The sequence below is a fragment of the Danio rerio genome, chromosome 22 (assembly GCF_049306965.1).
Source record: "Danio rerio strain Tuebingen ecotype United States chromosome 22, GRCz12tu, whole genome shotgun sequence".
Taxonomy (NCBI): domain Eukaryota; kingdom Metazoa; phylum Chordata; class Actinopteri; order Cypriniformes; family Danionidae; genus Danio; species Danio rerio.
This window is the reverse complement of record NC_133197.1, coordinates 41,091,131-41,114,209: the sequence shown is the minus strand read 5'-3', so window position 1 is coordinate 41,114,209 and position 23,079 is coordinate 41,091,131. Positions and strand designations below refer to the sequence as shown.

At 41.3% G+C, this 23,079-nt stretch overlaps 1 protein-coding gene across 8 annotated transcripts in view; it reads right to left on the bottom strand.

The window, feature by feature from the left end:
• Positions 1-88: 88 nt before the first annotated feature.
• Positions 89-23,079, bottom strand: part of anos1b (anosmin 1b) — an 86,078-nt gene continuing 63,087 nt past the window's right edge. For 2 of the 8 annotated variants that reach the window (XR_012397316.1, XR_012397318.1), the window contains 9 exons: positions 20,621-20,817; positions 14,268-14,412; positions 11,533-11,670; positions 10,769-10,863; positions 7,984-8,146; positions 7,123-7,340; positions 4,816-4,957; positions 2,300-2,516; positions 89-805 (listed from right to left, as the gene is read on the bottom strand). Coding sequence is in view for 3 of the 8 variants with exons in the window: in XM_073936281.1 (XP_073792382.1) it covers positions 4,817-4,957; positions 7,123-7,340; positions 7,984-8,146; positions 10,769-10,863; positions 11,533-11,670; positions 14,268-14,412; positions 20,621-20,817 (1,097 nt within the window). In the remaining 5 variants the exon portion in view is untranslated. 8 annotated transcript variants of the gene reach the window in all.

The following is a 23,079-nucleotide window of genomic DNA, read 5'->3' as shown; positions in this document are numbered from 1 at the left end:
GTGGCCAGGTTTTAATGTACTAGCTGATGAATATAGAGGAACAGAGATTTAAATTGTCATTATGAACACAAACAGTTATAAACACAAAGACGGAGCTTTTAGTTTATTATCAACAACAAACCACAGATAATAGATCAAATTCAATATTTACAAAGCACAAAACACCAGCTATATTGTACAAACATACATCTTACAAAAGCGTTTAAGTCTGAAAGCATTGGCCTGTTAAAGCAGCACTTCTCAGTCCCATAGCCTGATATAACTGATACAGTATAAGGCACTGACATCTCTCACTATTGCTCATAGAAAGTTCAGCATTAAACTCCTTCTGTTCCACATTAATGAATTACATTCACCATAATAAAATCAGACATGCTGCTTTTCAGAAATAGCCGTGTTCAGATCACCCCGTCCTAACCAGAGACTCATGAAACCAACCAATTTAGAGATGCATTGAAATGTAATATATTACAGTGTTAAATAAAAAAAAACATCTATAGTTTTATATCATATAACAAAGCATAAATGATTCACCCTCCTTTAAATCTGTTTTAAATACTTCTCCAGAGATGTTTAACATAGCAATGAGGTTTTATAAACTGTAAACAGTGATTGGCTGGCTGTCCTAAAAAAAGAAAGCAAAAATAAGTAAAGCCATTGCTTTTTAAGTCGACTCAAAAATATTGTCGCCTTAAAGTTATTAAGTAAATAAACTATGTGCACAATTATAAAAAATGAAATAAAGTCAACTCAATGGTTTAAAGTTACAAAGGGTTTACTTGCTTGTTAACTAACGACTCAATTCCTGGAGGGCCGCAGCTCTGCATAGTTTGCCTCAAACTCACACCTGCTTATAGTCTCAGTAGTCTTGAACACCTTGATTAGTGGATCAGCTGTGTTTGATTAGGGTTGAAGAAAAACTGTGCAGACCTGCGGCCCTCCAGGAGTCCAGTTTGAGACCTATGCACTAGGTCAGGGGTCTCCAAACACAGTCCTGGAGGGTCGGTGTCCTGCATAGTTTAGCTCCAACTCCCCTCAACACATCTCTCTGGAAGTTTCTAGTGTACAAAGAGCTTGATGAGGTGCTTCAGGTGTGTTTAATTGGGCTTGGAACTGAAATCTGCAGGACACCGGCCCTCCAGGACCAACTAGACCCACACGAAATCCTCACATGTAGAGATCTGCTAATTTCTAGCCCATAATTACGTCTATATATTCAGGTCTATAAATGTGTGTACATGTACATTTATTCAGTTTTTAAATTAGTTTCAGTAATATTATTGACAAATATGAAAATGTTCAAAGTTGGCGGTTCATTCCGCTGTGGTGGGCCCAGATTAATAAAGCCAAAACTACGCCAAAAAGAAAATGAATGAATGAATTATTATTATCATGTGATTTATTTACTATACAGTTTGTAAAGTAATATGTTCTATCCTTTAGATCAGTGTTTCTCAACCATGTTCCTGGTGGATAACCAGCCCTGCACATTTTCCTTGTCTCCTTAACCAAACACACCTAATTCAGATCATCAGCTCGTTAGCAGAGACTGAAAGACTTGGAATGGGTATGACAGAAAAAGGAGACGTCCGAAACATGTCGTCTTCCAGGAACGTGGTTGAGAAACACTGCTTTAGTAGATATATTATATATATCCTGCCAAAAGAGTTTACCAAAGAAGTGGATCTAATTGGATTTGCATTGCACACATTAAATGAATGGTAAAAAATAAACATTTTTAAATTCCACATATATTTAGTTTTTCGTTATAATATTCCAGAAATCATTCCGCATAAATCTGCAGATTTTCTATGTGTAATATACAGCAAAAAATGTCTGCAGATTCCGCCTGGCCCTATTAATTGCTTTTTACAGTCTAATATGTTTTTACTTATATAATATTGAGCTTAAAATGCTGTTTAAACTATTAAAAACTGCTTTTATTCTAGCCCAAATAAAACAAATCAGACTTTCTCCAGAAGAACAAACATTATCAGACACACTGTGAACATTTCCTCAATCTGTTCTACATCATCTGGGGAATATTTAATAAACAAAATTCAGAGGAAGGTGAATGATTCTGGTGATTATAACAGTTCTTTATAGTCTTTATTTATGAAACACGAGCATAAGTGATTTACTGATTTAACATGTAAACCAATTGAGACGGAAACTCATACTGCTTGTGTTTCATAAATGAGGCCCATTGAGTACAAACATACGTGTCAATATGGTAACAGGACGCATAACTATGCAGATACTACATACATCAGTGCTACGCATTTGTACATAAGAAAACATGGAGTGGATATTCAATGTTCATGTGTTACAGCACACTGCCGTTATGTGCAGTGCTCAGCGGCTCCGGTGGGCGTGGCCTGGTCCCGTCACAGCGTCTCCATGACAACAGACAGGAGAGGATGAGGAGCGCTGTCATAGTCATGTAGGAGATTTAGGATTCGTCCAAATCAGAAACATCACGAGCATCTCATCACGGTTCCTCATCTTTCAGCCATCTGTTACAAATCACAATTAAATAAGACATGTATTACTGACATTTGTTATGCTTGCGCTTTATTTTAAGTGTAACTATTCATTTAACTAATATTAATTCACTACATATGGTTAAGGGATGTGGGTTATGGTTTTGGGTTGTTTACATGAAACTTTGCTGAATTCTCTGACATCCAGAGATCGCTGGTAAACACTCACATTCACATGAACTACAAATCCGTCATGCAGCACTCACACACACCTGCTCCAAGTCACCAGTGACTGCTAACACACAGCTGAAGCTGCTCAGGCTGAATACAGCACACTAACACACTGTTGTTGCTGAGTCTTGTCTACTGTTTTAGTGACACTAACGTGTTTTGCTTTGCCGTGTTTTGATCCTCTCCTTGTTTATCTGTGTATTCCTGCTGCCTTCTGACCATCAGCCTGTTATTCTGACTACGACTCTCGATTGCCCTGATACATCTGTTTGCTCTAGTGGCGAGGCTTCATGAAACACTGAAACACTCATTCATTCATTTTCTTGTCAGCTTTATTAATCCAGGTCGCCACAGCGGAATGAACCGCCAGCTTATACAGCAAGTTTTTACGCAGCGGATGCCCTTCCAGCTGCAACCCATCTCTGGGAAACATCCACACACACACATACACACACACTCATACACTACGGACAATTTAGCCTACCCAATTCACCTGTGCCGCATGTGTTTGGACTTTGGGGGAAACCGGAGCACCCGGAGGAAACCCACGCGAATGCAGGGAGAACATGCAAACTCCACAAAGAAACACCAACTGAGCCGAGGTTCAAACCAGTGACCCAGCGACCTTCCTGCTGTGAGGCGACAGCACTACCTACTGCGCCACTGCTTCTCTCAACACTGAAACAGTCAAAGCAAATGTGTTGAAGCTTAGAAACGTCTGAAACCCCTCTTTACAGGGACACCTAGTGGTCATTTTCGTGTATTGCTCTTGAACAGCTTCAGCAAAGAACAGTTGAGCAAACTGAGATATTAAACCCCACTTTGCAGGATTGAAGTGGTTTAGTGGAGCGGTGAGGGATCCTGACTAACATGCAGGGATAGTGGGTTTGAATAAAGGCTGGTACAGTTCTTTTGAAACGCTTAATATCAGTTTGACTTGCTCTGTTCTTGCATTTTATTTCAACATTTGTCTGACATCCGTAAAAACATAAGTATTTTTAATGATAATGATAAAAGTGCAAAATGATGCACAACAAGCATGTATTTGAAGTACAAATTAAAGCAAAATGATCAGATTATAGTCATTATTTTATTCCATTAATTATGAATTATTCTATCAGTTTTCATCTTATTTTAAATATGTTCATCATTTCAGCATTTTATTTAATATTTACTCTTTTATGTCATATTAATGACACAAATGTAACTCGTTACCTTGCATGTCCTTCCTTTAAGACTGCATGTGGAGTATATTATACAGCGTAAAAATATTTCAGTATTTTAGGATTCTCCATTATTTTCAGTTTATTTACAGTCGTGAGTTGCATTATGGGATGTTGATCTCTGCTCTGTCGACTTTAGATGATGAAAATTCAACTCCAGTTTAACAAAGTGACTTTTGTTGACATTTTAGTCGTGTGAAATATTAATATATCTAGAGAAATAAGTCTAAAAAAATAAGGGAAAATGTACAAGCAGTTTACTACAATGTTTTGTAGCATAATATTCAACACCGACCCAGAAAATATAGCACTGCAAACTATTACACACACTCAAAAAAGTCACTTTTACAAACTTTTCAAGGATAACAGTTGATGGAAGAAAGATCAGAATCTCAGAATGCAAATAAAAAACAGGGAAAAATAAAAATAAACATAATAAAATCAGTTAAACAATTAAAATCCTTCATTTTCCTTTGGCTTCTATTTCAGAGGTCGCCACAGTGGAATGAACCGCCAATATTCCAGCATTTGTTTTATTCAGCGGATGCCTTTTCAGCCGGAAAAACACCCATACAAACCCATTCACCACATATACGGCCAGTGTAGTTGATCAGTTCCCCTATAGCGCATGTGTTTGGACTGTGGGGGAAACCTGAGCACCCGGAGGAAACCCACACCAACACGGGGAGAACATGCAAACTCCACACAGGAACACCAACTGACCCAGCCGAGACTCAAACCAGAGACCTTCCTGCTGTAATGCGACAGTGCTAACCACTGAGCCACCCCAAAAATGAAACCATGAATGCCAAAAGTATGGAAAACGGCTGATTTAGGGATATTTCACCATGCAGTGTCGAGCGTTGTCAGTGTCTTACCTCAGTGGATGGTGCTGTTTAAAGCAGGAGTGTGGAGGGTTTTGGCCACCGACGGTCCGTTTCCGGCTTCAGACAGAACCTGCACCTGAACTCTGTACACACTGGACGGCTGAAGTGCATCTACAGTGAGCGACAGCTGATCCTGAGGGACACAACAGTCACTTATTCAGAGGTGAAACATATGCAGTAGTGTGGAATCCTGTTTCTGCAACTCTGCATTTTCATGACAGGTCCGGGTGCTCCGGTTTCCCCCACAGTCCAAACACATGCGCTGTAGGTGAATTGGGTAGGCTAAATTGTCTGTAGTGTATGAGTGTGAATGAGTGTGTGTGTGGGTGTTTCCCAGAGATGGGTTGCAGCTGAAAGGGCATCCTCTGCTTAAAAACTTGCTGGATGAGTTGGCGGTTCATTCCACTGTGGCGACCCCAGATTATTAAAGGGACTAAGCCGAAAATGAATGAATGAATGAATATTTTTCAATTAGCTGTTTAGAGGAATTCTAAGTGTAATGGTTTTAATATATAAATACTTGACCGTGATCAAAGTGCATATGAATTGACTAGTTATTTTTGAGGACAGTTGTATTCAGCTTAAAGTGCAATTTAATAGGACAGTTCACCCCAGAAGTTTAATTGACTGTTCAAGTGAGTTTCCGTTGAACACTAAAGAAGACATTTTGAGACATGTTGGAAACCTGTAACTGCCTTCCATAGAAAAACAAATCAATTATCAGTTACAGGCTTTCAGCATTTTTCAAATTATTGTCTAAAAAACACAAGTGACAAGTGGAGAGAGAGTAAACCATGACAGGCTTTACAGTTTTGGGTGAACTGTCCCTTTAAATACTTAACCAGGTTCATAGGCAAGTCATTGGACAACAGGGCTTTGCTTTACTCTGTTTAAAGAGGGCTAATAGTGTTCACCACACCGTATTGATTTTTTATTCTAGCCAAATGTAAAAGGAATAAGATTTCTTTCGAAGAACAATACAACATCAAACAATTCTCACAATATTCATTTAATTTCTAAACATTTCTCTGAAAAGTATGAATTGTGAGATATGCATATAGCATATAGTCATTTTCCTCAGAACTGAAAGATTAAAATGTTATCCACAGAACTATGAATGTAAACTCATGCTCAGAAGAATAAGTAGAAATTGCAAGACATAAGCTGAATTGTCCAGTGAACTCTTTAAAGGATGAGAGTTGAATCTGTCTTCCAGTTCTGGCTTATTTTCTCAGTGTATCTATTTGGCTTTCTTCCACAACTTTAACTCCCTGTTTCAGTTTTCCAACTTAAAATGCAACTCTGAGAATAAAAATTCCTTCATTCATTTTCTTGTCGGCTTAGTCCCTTTATTAATCCGGGGTCACCACAGCGGAATGAACCGCCAACTTATCCAGCAAGTTTTTACGCAGCGGATGCCCTTCCAGCTGCAACCCATCTCTGGGAAACATCCACACACAAATTCACAAAGTCATACACATCAGACAATTTAGCCTAACCAATTCACCTGTAGCGCATGTGTTTGGACTGTGGGGGAAACCGGAGCACCCAGAGGAAACCCACACCAACGCAGGGAGAACATGCAAACTCCACACAGAAACACCAACTGAGCTGAGGCTTGAATCAGTGACCTTCTTGCTGTGAGGCGTCAGCACTACCTACTGCGCCACTGCCTCGCCCAGAATAAAAATTAATTAATTTAAATCAAATTTAAATTAAAATGAATCCAATATTTAAAAATAAAACACTTTAAACATTCATAACAGTCACTTTAAAAATGATCCATCAAATCAGCCAAAATTGTCAGATACAAAGTTTTGTCAAATATTTTGTGTAGACAGACTATTTTTTGAGCTCATTTCTGAAAGGATAATTGCATATTCATAGCTTACATCTGCAGGATACTCACTCACAAATCTGAGAACCGCAATCCAGATAATAATAATTAAAGGAAAAATACATTGTGATTAATAATGATTTTAAATATGTTATTCCCCTGTGGACGTGAATATGAAAAGGTATTTTTACATTCATAACTGTCACTTAAAAAAAGATCTCTCTGTTGAATTGAACTGGCTGCAGACCTGGTGCAGTGCAATCTGGGCCGCATCCAATGCTTTTTAATGCGCTCACCTAACCCCGCCCCTCACAATGACGTCACTCACTCCATTTGAGTGCACTGTGTCTGACATTGCATCGCTGAGTGATGCAGTCTCAGCTTGCATCATAAAGGCTGCATCCAGATGCTACTGGTTGAATCTGGTGTATTGAAGCTGGTGTTGTGTTTGTGGTTCTCACCGGTGGCAGGACGTGTGTTTGCGAGATCAGTGAGCCGTTGCTGCTGCCGCTGGACACTTTGACCCAGGAGAACTGGAATCCGGAGCTGGGCGTCTGACCGGAGCTCTCAGGTGAAAGCTGCCAGCTGAAAAGCGCCTGCAGGGAGCCGTTCACCGGCTGAAACAGCACTGCCAGCTTCTCAGGCCTCCGCAGGGCTTTCTTCAACTGAGGGTGGCGCTCTAGGACAAAATATTGCACCGCTATGACTGATAAAGTATATTAATATTCCAAACATTTCCAGAAAGATTCAAAAAAGAGAGATGCATGTTTTGAGGATCAGTTTTAGGGTAAATAAAAAAATTAAATAAAATAAAAACTATGGTAAAGTACTAGTTCTCTAGTCAATAGACTTGAAGAATATTTAGTCTAATATTATTTACTGTCATCATGACAAAGAGGAGTTATTAGAGATGAGTTATTAACAGTATTATGATCAGACATGTGCTGGAGAAATCTGCTCTCCGCTACACAGACATTAAGGAGAAAATAAACAGGGGGGTGAATAATTCTGACCTCAGCTGTGCATCCCATCCCTTCAGCAATTTTTGTCATACGGTGTACTTTAAGGATCTTTTTTCCTGATATATTTAATTCTGACAATTCCCAGTATTCTTCTAAATAGATTTTGTCATTTTATTATTGAGTGTTTAAATTATGCTAGTTTCAACCAGCTGAAATCACAGTTATAAACACTTTCATAAGTACAATATTCAGACACAGTAATTGACTGGACTATTTAGCTTGAATTAAATCTGGGCGTCATCATTTCTCTGGGATTTAGATCACAATACAGCTGTCTGGATGTGCTAGATGTCATCTTACCCTCTCTGGCACAGGCAGCGGGTTTTTTCCGTCTCCCCATCAGCGATAAGCAAAGTGGGGTGGTCACCGAAGTCGTGACCTCTGACCTCTGCTCTGCAACGGGCTTCACTGCCACACGGTACTTACAGGCAAACAGCAGGCCGGTAATCACATAATGTGTTCCCTTTAAAACAAGCAGAGAACAGCACAGAGTTATTACATCTTTCCTGTTGAGAATGAAATGAAATGAGAACCACACTGAAGGCTCTGGAAAATGCAGCAGATAAGCCCCATCTGCATCATAATGATATCGTACTGAGACTCGGTTGCACGTTTCTATTGTGTCCAGAGCCGGTGATGACAGATAGAGCGCTGCCATTCTCCGCTACACTATTCAGCTGCATAAAGAAGTCAGATGCAGGAACGCCACGCTCAGGGTACATTGGAGGGTCACGCACAGGTTTGGCAGTGACATCATCTCTTCACTAGTGCCATCTGACATGTGAGAAGACGCGAGTCAAACTCTTTTTTCTGTGCTGTTTCTATTTTATTATATGTCATAAAAACTTTATTCCCAGCCATTTCACCATGAAGAAATCACCACGGAGACACAGACAGAGTAATGTACTGCATGGCTTTCTGGAATACTTGATTCTGATTGGTCAGTCACGACCTTTCATGTTAGGAAGGTCCATTACAAGGGATTAACCCTTTGACTGCCCCTCTGCCCAACGGTCGAGCGTGTTTGTACTGTTGTCAATAATGACCGGTGAAGTAATTATGGCTTTTAATGCACACACAGCATTGTTGCTTTACAAAATAAAGTTAAACAAACATCCTGTTGCACTACTACACTCAATTTTGGTTTATTATATATGTATATATATATAAAAAGAAAACATTAAATGAGAATCAGAAATGGTGACGCAGTGGCGCAGTAGGTAGTGCTGTCGCCTCACAGCAAGAAGGTCACTGGTTTGAACCTCAGCTCAGTTGGCATTTCTGTGTGGAGTTTGCATGTTCTCCCTGCATTAGCGTGGGTTTCCTCTGGGTGCTCCGGTTTCCCCCACAGTCCAAACACATGCGGTACAGGTGAATTGGGTAGGCTAAATTGTCCGTAGTGTATGAGTGTGTGTGTGTGGGTGTTTCCCAGAGATGGGTTGCGGCTGGAAGGGCATCTGTTGCGTAAAAACTTGCTGGATAAGTTGGCGGTTCATTCCGCTGTGGCGACCCCGGATTAATAAAGGGACTAAGCCGACAGGAAAATGAATGAATGAGAATCAGAATTATTTTCTGGCATACTTTAAAAAAAAATGTGATTTTAGTTTTCAATGAGGTTTTATTTTTGCAAATCAACAAACTACGTTTGTAACAAGGAACTTGCAACCTTAAGCTGTGTTCACACCAAACGCAGAACTCGCGGATAAATCTAACACGCGGCTATTCTCATGTAAATAGCCTTGTAAACATTTGAGTTTACTCGCTTCATTTGTGCGTCAAATCCGCTTCATTCGCATGTCAAATTTGCTTCAGAACAGACGTGGATTCGAGTGATGGGCGGGGCTTCTGTCTGCCCCGGTGACTCTAGCTTTGTGGCTAAATTTCTAACATGGAGAAAATAACAGTGTTTATGTGCTTCATGAAAAACAGCATAGACACGTTTAGGGCCGTGTCTGAGTCCACTAGATCCTTTCAGTGGTGCATCCAGCTCTATGAGCTCATAAACTCCTCCAGAAACTCAACCCGGATGACGGAGGCTTTCAGCGTCACAATCACGCCCCCACAAGAGCAAGCTCCTGATTGGTTAATGTGGCGAAATGAGCGTTAAGCGCCTCAAACGTGCAAAACGCTCAACTATTGTGCCATTCGCACAATTCGCGCCATGCCATTTACGTGTATTGCGCCATTTGTGCCACGCCATTCACACGTATCGCACCGCAGGATGTCTATTCGCGCGTTTGCATTGACTTAACATGTAAATCACTCGCGCTTGTCGCCCCTGTTGCGTCTGATGTGAACAGCATTAGTTAGCTAACGATAGTTTTGGGAAACACACCCCTGATCGACTGAAGTGTATATTGCGCCCTCTTGTGGATTTATGTGAGAAGGGGATGCAGGAGAGAAATTTAAGATCATCAAAGAGCAAACACAGCGGCCTCTAGTGGATCTCCAAAAACAAAACCTGATGTACCTCCACTTACGTGTGTCGATGCACCCAGAAATGTAGACCTGCGTACGTGTCCATACTGAGCCTGGGTAGCATTTTTTTCACATTTTACATGAATAATATATGAACATGAATAATATAATATATGTATATTATTCTATATTTTTATATTTAGGCTAGAATAAAAGCAGGATAATTTGCAGTATAATCAATAGTTTAAACAGCATTTTAAGCTCAATATTATTCGCCCCTTTAAGCTATATTTGTTTTGGATAGTCTACAGAACAAACCATCGTTATACAATAACTTGCCTAATTACCCTAACCTGCCTAGTTACCCTAATTACCCTAGTGAAGCCTTTACATGTCACTTTAAGCTGTATAGAAGTGTCTTGAAGAATATCTAGTCTAATATTATTTACTGTCATCATGACAAAGAGGAAATAAATCAGTTATTAGAGATGAGTTATTAACACTGTTATGATTAGACATGTGCTGGAGAAGTCTGCTCTCCGCTACACAGACATTGAGGAATAAAATAAACAGGGGGGCGAATAATTCTGCCTTCAGCTCTATATATATATATATAATTTTAAGACAGTGGCCCCTGTTAAAAACTCCTAAAATCAAGAAGACACACCTGAACTGTCGCCGTTTTCTCATCTTTCGTCACATTATGGGAACAAACCTCAGGATACCATCTCAGAATATATGAACTGGAGTCCTTCTGGCTTTCTGCAAGCAAACACAAGACACGATGTTGCAGGTTACACCTTCTCCCATCCTCATTGCTGTGTCCGCGGAGGCATTACGCCCATATTTTAATTCTGCTGCCAGATTTCTGTTCTGTACACAAGCAACATGACATCTTTTTTCGAAGCCGCGTCAGGTCGCCATCCCCCATCATCTGTTTTTGATTTCACGCTCGTACCGGCATTATTAAATCACTCCTCGTGCCTTTCTTTCCAGGAGATAACAGTAAATCAACACCCTGCATTTATGGGTGCTTGCGGTTTCGCTGGAATCTTCCCTTTGAAGGCCGCCAAATGTGCATTTCTGGAACACAGTACCTAAGCAGATTGTGAATAATCTGTTGGAGAGAGTCTAGAGAGGGCATCCCTGCGAGATTGCCTGCTCATGCGGGATTGATAATATTTATCTTTGGTAACGTTCTTCCATAAATCATTAGTCATGCTGTTGCTCTGGCAGTGCCTTGTTTGAGGACACACACATGGATCCGATGGATCGTCAACAAACAGATTCGCTTTGCGTGACCGGTGTGAAGTCATGTGTGTGTTTTTTTGTCGGGAGACAATTTTCGCTGAGATGCAAACTTCAGATGACCTCAGTAATACCACTTTGCCTCATGCGCTGTACGATGCTGAAGAAAGCGGCTTCACTTGCCTTGGACTCGGCTCTTCCAGAAGACCTTGACCTGCAGCTGGTTGTCGTGATAATGAGGTGCGGCCGCTTCCAGCCTCAGGACACTGGGAGACGAGTGGGAAACGGGGAGCTCATTGGAGAACTCTCCATTGGAGGACGCTAGAATGAGAGAGCAGATTTATTTGCCAAATATTTGTTATTTGAAAGAACACAACTTTTCTTAAACCACTTTCTCAGCTGACCAAATCTTTCGGTTACATTTCGGTGAGCTGCAGCTGTTTCAGTAAAGCAATTTTGACCTGTTTTCACCTACTGTACATGTATTTAGGTTGCTTTAGAAATGCTAAAAGCTAAACTAGTTCCACATCGGTTAATTTAATCTACACCAGATGTGACCATTATGGATTCTTCGTTTATTTTCCTCGTCAGTTTGACTCAATTTTGATTTTGATTTCTCTTTTCTTCATTCATTGCATTTTGTTTATTTATGAAAATAAATGTTTCCAAAACAACATTTCCATTTTAGAGAGCGTTCTTCGTTTACAGGATTTGTCACGCCTGTCAAAAGCTTATACATAAGGTGACTCTTTCTAATTAGAAATGTCCAACCTGTCAGCTATTGTCTTTGCTAATCAGCGACATGCTATTAAAACTGTGCCGAAAACAACAAAAAGATGAATGATGCTTGAAAAACATCGGCCAAATGCATAATGTAACAGCACTGCACGAAACATGATGTTGGAAAAAAGATGACATGTGACTTCCAACTCAAACGCAAACATTTCATCCACTTTGCTGAGGTGAATGTCATGTGAATTTGCATAAACATCCCTTTTATTAAATATATAATAATAATAATTCCTTACATTTATACAGTGCTTTTCTGGGCAGTCAAAGTGCTTTTACACAATGGGGGAATCTCCTCATCCGGCAGCAGTGTGCAGCATCCACCTGGATGAGGTGACGGCAGAACACACACCACACAGCAGCTGATTGGTGGAGAGGAGATGAAGCCAGTTATGATATGGGGAGGGTTAGGAGGCCATGATGGACAGATTGTGGATCAGTGGGCAGATTTGGCCAGGATGCCGGGGTTAAACCCCTACTCTTTTACCAAGGACATCCTGGGATTTTTAACAATCACAGAGAGTCAGGACCTCGGTTTAACGTCTCATCTGAAAGACGGCGCTCACTGAGCAGTATAGAGTCCCCGTCACTTTACTGAGGCATTAGAAGCCACACAGACCACAGGTTGGGCGCCCCCTGCTGGCCTCACTAACACCATTTCCAGCAGCATCCTAGCTTTCCCGTGTGGTCTCCCATCTAGGTACAGACCAGGCTCAGCCCTGCTTAGCTTCAGTAGGCGACCATGTGAGAGTAGCAGAGAGCTATATAGCTGCCGGCCAGTGCATCAGTGAATCGATGTGTCGTTTCACTTCAGAGCTCAGAATATGTAACAGGGGGCTAATAATCAAGTTTCATTCGAGCCACAGATGTTTCTCATTTAATAAATGGACAAAAGACAAATGCTGCGCAGAGTACAGAACTATAAAATCAACGAGGACAGCATTGCCCAGGTAATTTGATCTTGGAGGACGACTATGAGAAATGCTTGAGTTCATATTAAAGGCTTTAACTTCTGATCTTGGCAAACACAAGCAAAGTGCGAGACTGTGATGAAATACCTGAGAAATCTCTCAGGATCTTATTCTTGAGGGAATGGAGGAAGCAAAGTTATTTGTTGAACAGCGCATCTGCTTAGAGGAAACAAATATCTAGATGAAGATATGCTGTGTGTTTAATTGACATCAGCACATAAAGATATCACAACCTTAGATTGCACTGAATGAGATAAGAACTCCTACAGTAAATGACAAACAGTGATGTTTTGAATTATATTCGTTTCTGTTTCAATGACAATCCTTCCTCGTTCATCGAGTGTGACTAATGAAATCTTGGGTCCGGCATTAGGATGTCTGCAGTACATTACTGTACGGGAATATCGAGATAGTTTATAACTGATGTGGTGTTTCAGAGACCTCAAGAGAAATACCAGAGGCCTGATAAAACCAGAGGGGGAAATACTGAAGACATGAAATGGGTAAGAAAGTGGAAAAACTGTTGGAAAGCAAAACTAAAAAAGATCCCAGCGTGCCATTCGTGCCCCAGATAAACAACTGAACAGAGCCAGCACAGAGCTTTCCAATCTCACACATCTCTTCACTCTGTTTCTGGCATCTGTTTGTAAAATCGCTGATTTATAACCCAGTGTAATAGTCAGAAATGACAAGTAGACAGCAGAGAGGGTCTTTCTAGAGGTGAAGAACTTGACCCGGGTTAACAGCAGTCCTGTAGAGGAGACTAAAGCAGGTCAAACCCTGACTCAGATGAGCTCTGCATGCTGATACATGTGCTGCCTCTGGGAAAGGTTAACCTCACCATCTCACGTGCCAAAATCACTGTAAGAGGACAACATTTCTGACTAAACACTCTCAGCGCCAAAGGAGGTTTTGTGTGTTTTGCATGGCTCTGCTGTGCTGCAATTATCAGCGGCACCACTGATTCATGCTACGAGGAGGAGGCCCGAGTCAGACCTTTTAAAGAGAGCAAATATTTTATTCCTGACACCCCTTCATTTACACCCTTTTCAATTCATACTTAGCAAAAACTGACGGAATAAGCTTTCATAGTTGGAACTTTCCAAATGCTCATGTAAATCATTCTGCTAAACCTGTAGAAGTGAAAGCGGAGCTCACTTGCAGAGTTTTGGCTGGTGGTGGTGAAGGAGACGTGAGCTCGGCTGCTCTTCAGCCGATTCTGACCCCAGTAAGAGATGGCCTGAATCTGAGCGGTGTAGGGGGTGTTGGGCTGGAGACCCTGAAGCTCCATCTGTGTTACATCCTGAGGACACAAACACAAGGTATCAGTATTGCTATTGTGAAGAGGATATTTACACTTGTGGGGGAAATCTTGCTACTTCAATAGGAATCCAGGTAATTAAAGGGATAGTTTAGCCAAAATGGAAAAGTCACTCATCATCCATATTCAACTTCAAAACATCCACAGAGGCATGCACAGTGTGATATGCAGAGAAATATTACGCAACCACTCGTGACCTTTAAAATAACAACAATAATAAAAATAATGCTAACAATAAGAATCTAAATCATGGAGAAATAGAAGTTATGCAATAGAAAACAAAAGCAAATATAGAGGCTCATCATACACCCGGCGCAACAAGGTGCAGGATGTGTTTGGCACGATTTGCTGCTATTTTCAGACCAGCGCATCCCTAATCTTCATGTTTTGCACTATGCAGTAACTCTGCTGGTATTTTGGGATTTCCGTCTGGATTTTGCCAACCCAAATTTAAAAGCTTCCCAAATCCACATGCAGAGATGTAAATGCAAAGATTTGGTCTCATTGTAAAGAAAAGCCTTTGAGTTTTCATAAAACACTATTGAAAGTGTTTAAAATATCTGGATATGTTGTCTGTGTTATAATAAACGCCTAAAAAAAGAGGCGCTTTTGTATTTTTTTTTTTTGTATTTGAAAGTGTATCTTTCAGGTTGTGTGTGGTCTAGCGTGCTGTAATTAATGTTGCTGGTTCCTGCACATGTCTGTAATCATAGGACAAAAGAGAAATGTCTCCACCATAATCTATGCAGATATTATTGTACTCCAGCTGATGAGAGGTGCTGTACAAGACACAGGGAGCGATCATTGTGTTCATATTTCACTATTCTTTTGTTTGATCAAACATAATTCAGTGTGTTTGGAGCACATCAGACATATAAAAGCATTACTTATGCACATCAGCTCAAAAACAGAGGAGAATGGCCCTGAAGCGCACAGCATAAGGTAAGAGACGAGCTGTCTGTGCTATCTGGGGCTGCTTATTGATCATAAATGTATTGTTTTTACTTCTGCGCCATGAAAACACCGAGATTCATTCAGCAACTGTTTGATATGTGAATATAATTCAGTAAGAAGAACGCTAGAACCGTATGAGCACCGGCAAGAGCTTTCATTTGAGCTATAACTTGGTCGTGCCCAACTGAGTCTGGTTCTCTCAAGGTTTTTTTTCTTCACTCCCATCAGGTGAAGTTTTTTTTCCCTCTCCGCTGTCGCCACTGCCTCGCATGGTTCAGGATTGGTAGAGCTACGCATCGATGAATTTGCTCTTCAGTGTTTGAACTCTCAGTAATGATTAAATCACACTGAACAGAGCTAAACTGAACTGAACTGAACTTAAACACTAAAACCTGAACCACACTGTTCCAGTTACTATGACCATTTATGTGAAGCTGCTTTGACACAATCTACATTGTAAAAGCGCTATACAAATAAAGCTGGATTGAATTGAATTGAATTGAACTTGTACATGTGTCATATGAGAAATATGAAAATGAACCAATGCTCAATACCCAGCTCGGGGATCCAAATTACTGTGTATTTAAGTGTGAATAACATTTGTACAGTAAAATAAAACCAAAGTGATGCAGATATGTGCATAAAATATAGATTCTACACTTTACGAGATTGGTGACCCCTGGTATAGACTATCCTGTCGCAAAATGCTGTGAATTTCCATTGAGATGATGATAATAGTTTGATTGCTGCGTTTACATGTCTGTACTGCACTTCAATAAGTACATTTACATAGACAGCAAAAATCTGATTTTAATATGATCAAGACAATATTCTGATTCAGTCTACCATGTAAACAAAGATTTTTGATTCATTTAATCGAATTAAAGTCAATCAAACTAAAGAGAAATTGAGTTAAGACAGAGTCATTTTCTTTTCAGCTTAGTCCCTTTATTAATCTGGGGTCACCACAGCAGAATGAACCATCAACTTATCCAGCACATGTTTTAGGCAGCGGATGCCGTTCCAGCTGCAACCAATCTCTGGGAAACACCCACACACACTCATTCACACTCATACACTGTGGACAATTAGCCTACCCAGTTCCCCTATAGCGCATGTGTTTGGACTGTGGGGGAAACCGGAGCACCCGGAGGAAACCCACGCCAACACAGGGAGAACATGCAAACTCCACACAGAAACACCAACTGAGCCAGCCGAGGCTCCAACCAGCGACCTTCTTGCTGTTAGGTGACAGCACTACCTACTGTGCCTAATTTTGGTAATGCATTAGAAAACATTGAAATGAACATTAAATGCGATTAATAAATGCTGCAGAAATGTTGTTCATTCTTAAATGTTTGATTACCAGATATTCTGTTAGATATTCTGGAGTGTTTGCTCACATTTTCATTATATAAACCCTGTTTACCATTGTCAATTTACAAATGTAAATAAATCACTTATTAAAATATTGAGTGCCGTCTCTCAGTGTTGGCTCCTCTGCTTTTCTTCTGGTCTTCAGGACATATGGAGCCGGGTTTTCCCTGTACTGATGCTTACCTCATGAGAAATGGGTCACAGTTGTGTTTTAAAGTTCAGGATTTTAGTATTATTTCTCAGCATCAGAATGATCATTTTTCAAAAGCTGAAGTGATCTATGATGACCTCAGCACCTGATCATTTTAATGCAGTCCTGGACGGGTGTTCTGTGAACACAAGCAGGCTCAAATCACACTATAGTCCATCTTGTTCATCCCGGCCATCTTATAACACCACAAATATCAAAATCCTCTGCAGGAGGCTGATCCTTTTCCTATTTGGCACTGAAACTCCAGAGGTTTTTCCCAGCATTGTTCGGGATTCAGACACACTTTGCAGATTACGTCTAGACTACAAACCCATCTCTTTAGCCAAGCGTACACTCCATTTATCAGCTGAACACATGGTTATGTTGCATCAGGTCAGTCAGCTGAGATCAAAAAACGTATAAGATAAATTATAGGCAGAAATACAAGTCATTTCACATGGGTCTTTCATTTAAGACAAACTGCTGCTAACTGCAAGCTCGACAACAGCTGATAGATTGCAGGAACTGTTATAGAACATTAATGCTAGCAACCTCACCGAGTCCTGAGAGAATTGACCATAACATGCATTACACCTGTATTTCAGTAGACAACATGGGCTGATATTATGAAAGCTCCATTTGTCAGTCTTCAGCTTCCTTCACAGAACAACCTATTGAATGGCAACCACAGACACTTTGCCATTACAACTGATAATCCCCTCCAGATCACCTATCCTATGAGATGACGCTCAATTAATCAACATTAATCCTCTTGTCTACAATACTTTTCTTTAAAGTTTATTTCCCTTCAAGCTTTCATGGAGTTATCAGAAAGCAACATCAACTAACAGCTGGAGTGCCTCAGGGTTCAGTGCTCAGCCCGCTAACCTTTCATCACACACGTCTCTGTGTAGACAACACTTAGCACTTTACACGTGTATCTCTTGCTTCTCCTTCAGACATATACAGTACTTGGTCAAAGTCTTGTCATGAGTGATTTGAGTCATGTCAGAGATGTATGGATGCAGTCCTCCAAGCTCATGATGGAGTCAGACACAATCTTCATTCTGTCTCCACTGCAGCAGGACTTTATATTCTATACTGGACATTATTTCTGTTCAGTGATGACACTTTAGTCTGAGCAGAGTCAGAGCGCACTGTCCTCATCAAATCAGTCAACATCAAGACATGATCAGATTTATTGAGCTCAAATCAGCAAAATCTAGAAGCCTTCACCTTTCATAGAGACACTTCTGATCTGACACCACTTCTGGGGGGGGAGTTGATGGGTTCTTCAAGAGGAACATATTGAGATCTGGTTATTTATAGTGAGTCAGGAATCATCTGCGGGAACAGCTGAGAACAATCATAAGCACAGGCTCCTCTCGAAATTTGTTTATAAAGAAACTTCACGAACTGATAAAAAGTGGACTCGCTCATTACATTTCAGACCCTTTTTACACTTTAATTTAGCAACACTGGCTTATTAGACAAACATGCTCCAGACCATATTATTGTGAAACTGCTTACCACTGCTGAAACATACATTTGACCACAACTAAAACTAAACACTAGGGGGCAGTATGTCACCCAGGGCCGGCATGTCCATAGAGGCGACCTAGGCAGCCGCCTAGGGCGGCAGTATAGAGAGGGCGGCATCCGCGACACCTCCCTCACCACCCGCGTCCTCAGTTATGTCCGCGACACCCCCCTCACCACCCGCGTCCTCAGTTATGTCCGCGACACCTCCCTCACCACCCGCGTCCTCAGTTATGTCCGCGACACCTCCCTCACCACCTGCGTCCTCAAATATATTCGCGCATAGACGACAGAATAGAGAAAGCGGCGTCAGCGACACCTGCATCAGCACCCGCGTGTCCTCAGTTATATCCGCGCATAGGGCGCTGGAAAAGAGGTCAGCGACACCTCACTTCATTTTCATAACCAGTCACTTTCGTTTTCACACTGGGGTTGAGGGCGGCGTGATCGTCCTCTGCCTAGAGCGGCAGTTCAGCTTGCTCCGGCCCTGATGTCAACAGAAACATTTGTTCCTTTTCACATTAATGATATTTACAGGAACATATCAGCGATTATTCATTGATTCATTCATTAAATCTCTGATTTATCATGGGTTGCCACGGCTGAATGAACCACCAACTACTCTGGCATATGTTTTACACATAAAATGCACAATGGAAGGCCTTCCAGTTGCAAAGAACTGGGAAACACCCATACAGTCTCTCAATCTTCACGATAGTTAATTTAAGTCACTTTTAAGGCATGTGTTTGGACTGTAGTGGAAACTGGAGCACCCAGAGCAAACCCACCGGAACATGAGGAGATGTTAGCGATTATTCAGTCATTCATTTTCTTGTCAGCTTAGTCCCTTTATTAATCAGGGGTCGCCACAGTGGAATGACCTGCCAACTTATCCAGCACATGTTTTACGCAATGGATGCACTTCCAGCTGCAATCCATCTCTGGGAAACATCCACACACACTCATTCACACTCATAGACTACAGACAATTTAGCCTACTCAGTTCCCCTATAGCGCATGTGTTAAGACTGTAAACCGGAGCACCCAGAGGAAACCCACGCCAACACAGGGAGAACATGCAAACTCCACACAGAAACACCAACTGACCCAGCTGAGGTTCAAACCAGCGATCTTCGTGCTGTAAGGTGACAGCACTACCAACTGCACCACTGCATCGCCCCATATTCGTCTAATAATATATGTAAATCTTGCATGCTCAAATTCACGTGTGTACTCGTCCCATATTACTGTAGCCTTTCACACTGAACAGTTTCTGCACAACTTGTAGACAAATAGTGTTTCTGTCTTAAACCAGCCACACTTTTGTCAATCCTAAACTGCACAACAGCACACAGAGAGGGCCACCGTGCATTTAGTTTCAGCTAAGTTGTGTTTTTTGGATTGCAGGAATTCTTAATTCCAGGCGGTTTCGAAAATGATCTGACATTTTCTATTACTCTCAATAACTCTTAATCGCTCGCAGTGATCCGTTCTGCGAACAAAAATCTGTCAGCCCAAATAGGCCTTCATAGGCTACTGTTCAATAAAATAGATTGCTTTCTCAGACCCGGAGGTTATTGCATTGTAAAAACAAATTACCTAATCAAAACCATTTGAGAGCTGCGGCTTTCAGAAGAGCACACGGACGACAATAAAACATGCGGATCACTCGGCCAGCTGCGCCTTTATTTTGCGCTTGTTGTGGTGGGAAAGCCACTTTGTACGGGCTGGAGCGTTTTACTGTTTCACAGGTGGAGCACACGAGTCCAACACCTGGCCAAGGCTGACCAGTCAAAACACACGCTCAGATGTTCAACTCAGCTGCAGATTTAGCACTTCCTGGGTCTGACATTCCAGCTCCGACAAACCCAAGAAAAACAACTCGGGGAAATTTCTCCCCTCTCTACGGGTTCAGGTTCAGCTTTATGAGAGAAAGGTAAAAGCCGTTCTCTAACCTCGACAGCCTCAACCAGATTTTGGCCACCATCCGCAAGCCTCGGTCTGGCTTAATTTTCGCATTCATTCTTCTGAGATGAACTTTCCACATAGATAAACACTGAGCGCAGCCCCCTACAGGCTCGCAGTTTAGCAGAGCTGTAAAAGTATGTGCAGTATTTTGCAGGATCTTACCCCGTCTGTGACCCTTCCCGCCCGGCTCTGGCTGCTGGAGGGTGTTCCTCGAGGGCTCCAGGTCACCTTGTAATGGTGAAGCACCAGGTCGCTCTCGCGGGGGGTCTCCCACAAGACCAGAACACTCACTGTGCCGTCAGGGTGGAGCGTCTGGTTGGCCGTCCTGGCGTTCTGTGGGGTCTCTGGGGGAAGCGGATCTGAAACAGAGATGAAGTGAAGGTGCTTCTGTCAGACCGCTGCTTTACATCACAGCTTATTTGTGTAACTTCACCCGACATGACCTGAGGTGAACCACTGAGGAAACATCTCAGGGCTGCATTGCTCAAAACCGTCTGTGTGCTGTCGGTCGTTTTCATCCACTCTGGGCTGATCTTAAGTCTTAATTTGGCCACAACTTTCTTGATGTTTCAGCAAATGGAGTGATTTTTGGATCTTATTTTGATACACATTTTGGGGGAATGCTTTAAATAATAATTTTAAAAAATCAACAATACACTCTGGGCGAATTTACTACGCTTTCATTATGTTTGGGGCTGTTTTTGCCCAATTAACTTCCCTCATATTAACATTTCTTGATTGCAAAGGCATGGCAGCATATAATCATGCATACCTGCTTGATGCTGTTGGGAAGACGTACAGCAATCTTTAATGTTGACCATCAGTTGCAGTGCTTTAGTTTCCGCCTTCTCTATAGAGTACTGTGTGTGTGTGCGTGCGTGTGAGAGAGACCTTTGTGCACTTATCCTGATATATCTGAGAGAATCAAAACAGATCTCAGAGCACAGTAAACACAGCAAGTGTATTACCGCACACACTCTATAATAAACTGACCTCCATATCAAATCCAAAAACTTTATTGCACAGGCCTGTCAGATGATGATCAACTGTACAAAATGCACATTTAATCTCTTCCCAACAGGAAAAACCAGCAACAGTCAAGAATGCAGGATTATCTGCTGCCATGGCTTTGCAATCAACAAATGTGATTAAAATGGAAGTCAATGAGACAAAAACACCAACATAAGAGCGAGTAGTCAATCTGAACAGCACACAAGGACTAATGTCTCATTCACACGGGGCGTCAGCGTCAACGCTTCCCATTCACTTTAAATGGGTGACGTCAATCTCAATAAATCTACTGTACATTTATAAAAACAAAGGTCAATCGGCTCTCGTGAGTTCGCCACATTTACAAACGTTACCACCACATCTTCCCCAGACAACCTTTCAACCTTATTTTTCCTGCTCGGATAAATAGCCAGTTTAGCCTGCCCTAAAACAAAATCCAGGAGTTGACATTTAAACCCATTTAAACCAAAAATAGAAACTCTCACAGAAAACTTTTCACTGAAAGATGTACAAATACTTTCCCAAAGTTAAAATAAAGAGAGAGAGAGAAAGAGAGAGAGAGAGAGAGAGAGAGAGAGAGATTAATACAGTTCTCAGAGAGGTGAGGCGAATGTTTTGAGTGCATGTCTCTGTTGATGTGGCAAAAAGAGGTTTTCCAGACACCAGCTAAAAGTGTGTGTGTGTGCGTGTGTGCGTGCGTGTGTGTGTGTGTGTGTGTGTGTGTGTGTGTGTGTGTGTGTGTGCGTGTGTGGTAATGACAGATGTGGATAGTGTCCACTGCCACACTTGACCACTGCCACTGATGCGCAAATAATCCAGACAGAACACGAGTGTAGACATAACATTGGGTCTGAGGCTGATTTTCCTGTAAGCACTCCCACCAGAACTTTAAAAACACTATATATTTATTCCTGTCTGTGATCGAGCTTGTTAACAGCAGCACGATACCTTCAATCTGTTACAACAAGCAATGGCAGTTATGTAGAGATGAGAGGAATATTGATTTGATCGTTTCTGAAGGGAGGTCTTTACCAAACCTATAATATAACTTCATTCATATTTATATATATTATTTACAAACTGTTTTTTCAAACAATACACAACCCTCTAGCATAAAAGTTGAATTAACAATTTGATATTTAAAAAATTGGGTGAAGCAGTGGCGCAGTAGGTAGTGCTGTGGTCTCACAACAAGAAGGTCGCTGGTTCAAGGTTCAACTTCACCTGACAAGGAATGCAATTCATTCAGTTTTCAAAACATGTCCACACTAGGGATGCCACGGTTCTCAATATAAAATTAAACCGTACAGTTCGACCTACACGGTAAAACAGCATATATATATTCCTGACTGTCAATACGCGCTTGTGAATTGCGGTTTTCTCGGTTTTGCGTTTAAATAATTTATGTGTGTTTTATATCTCCCCGAATTGACCGTGTGTGCCTGTAAGTGCATGAGTTGAGATGAGGAAACTCATATTCTAAAAAACGTACCCCTATATATATTTCTGGAGAGTGCCAAAAATGTCCAGGAGCTCTATACACTTTTTGACATATCAAATTTTTCTCAAGAGTGCCATTCAAGCCTGCTGTTCTTGTGTAAATCCTGGCC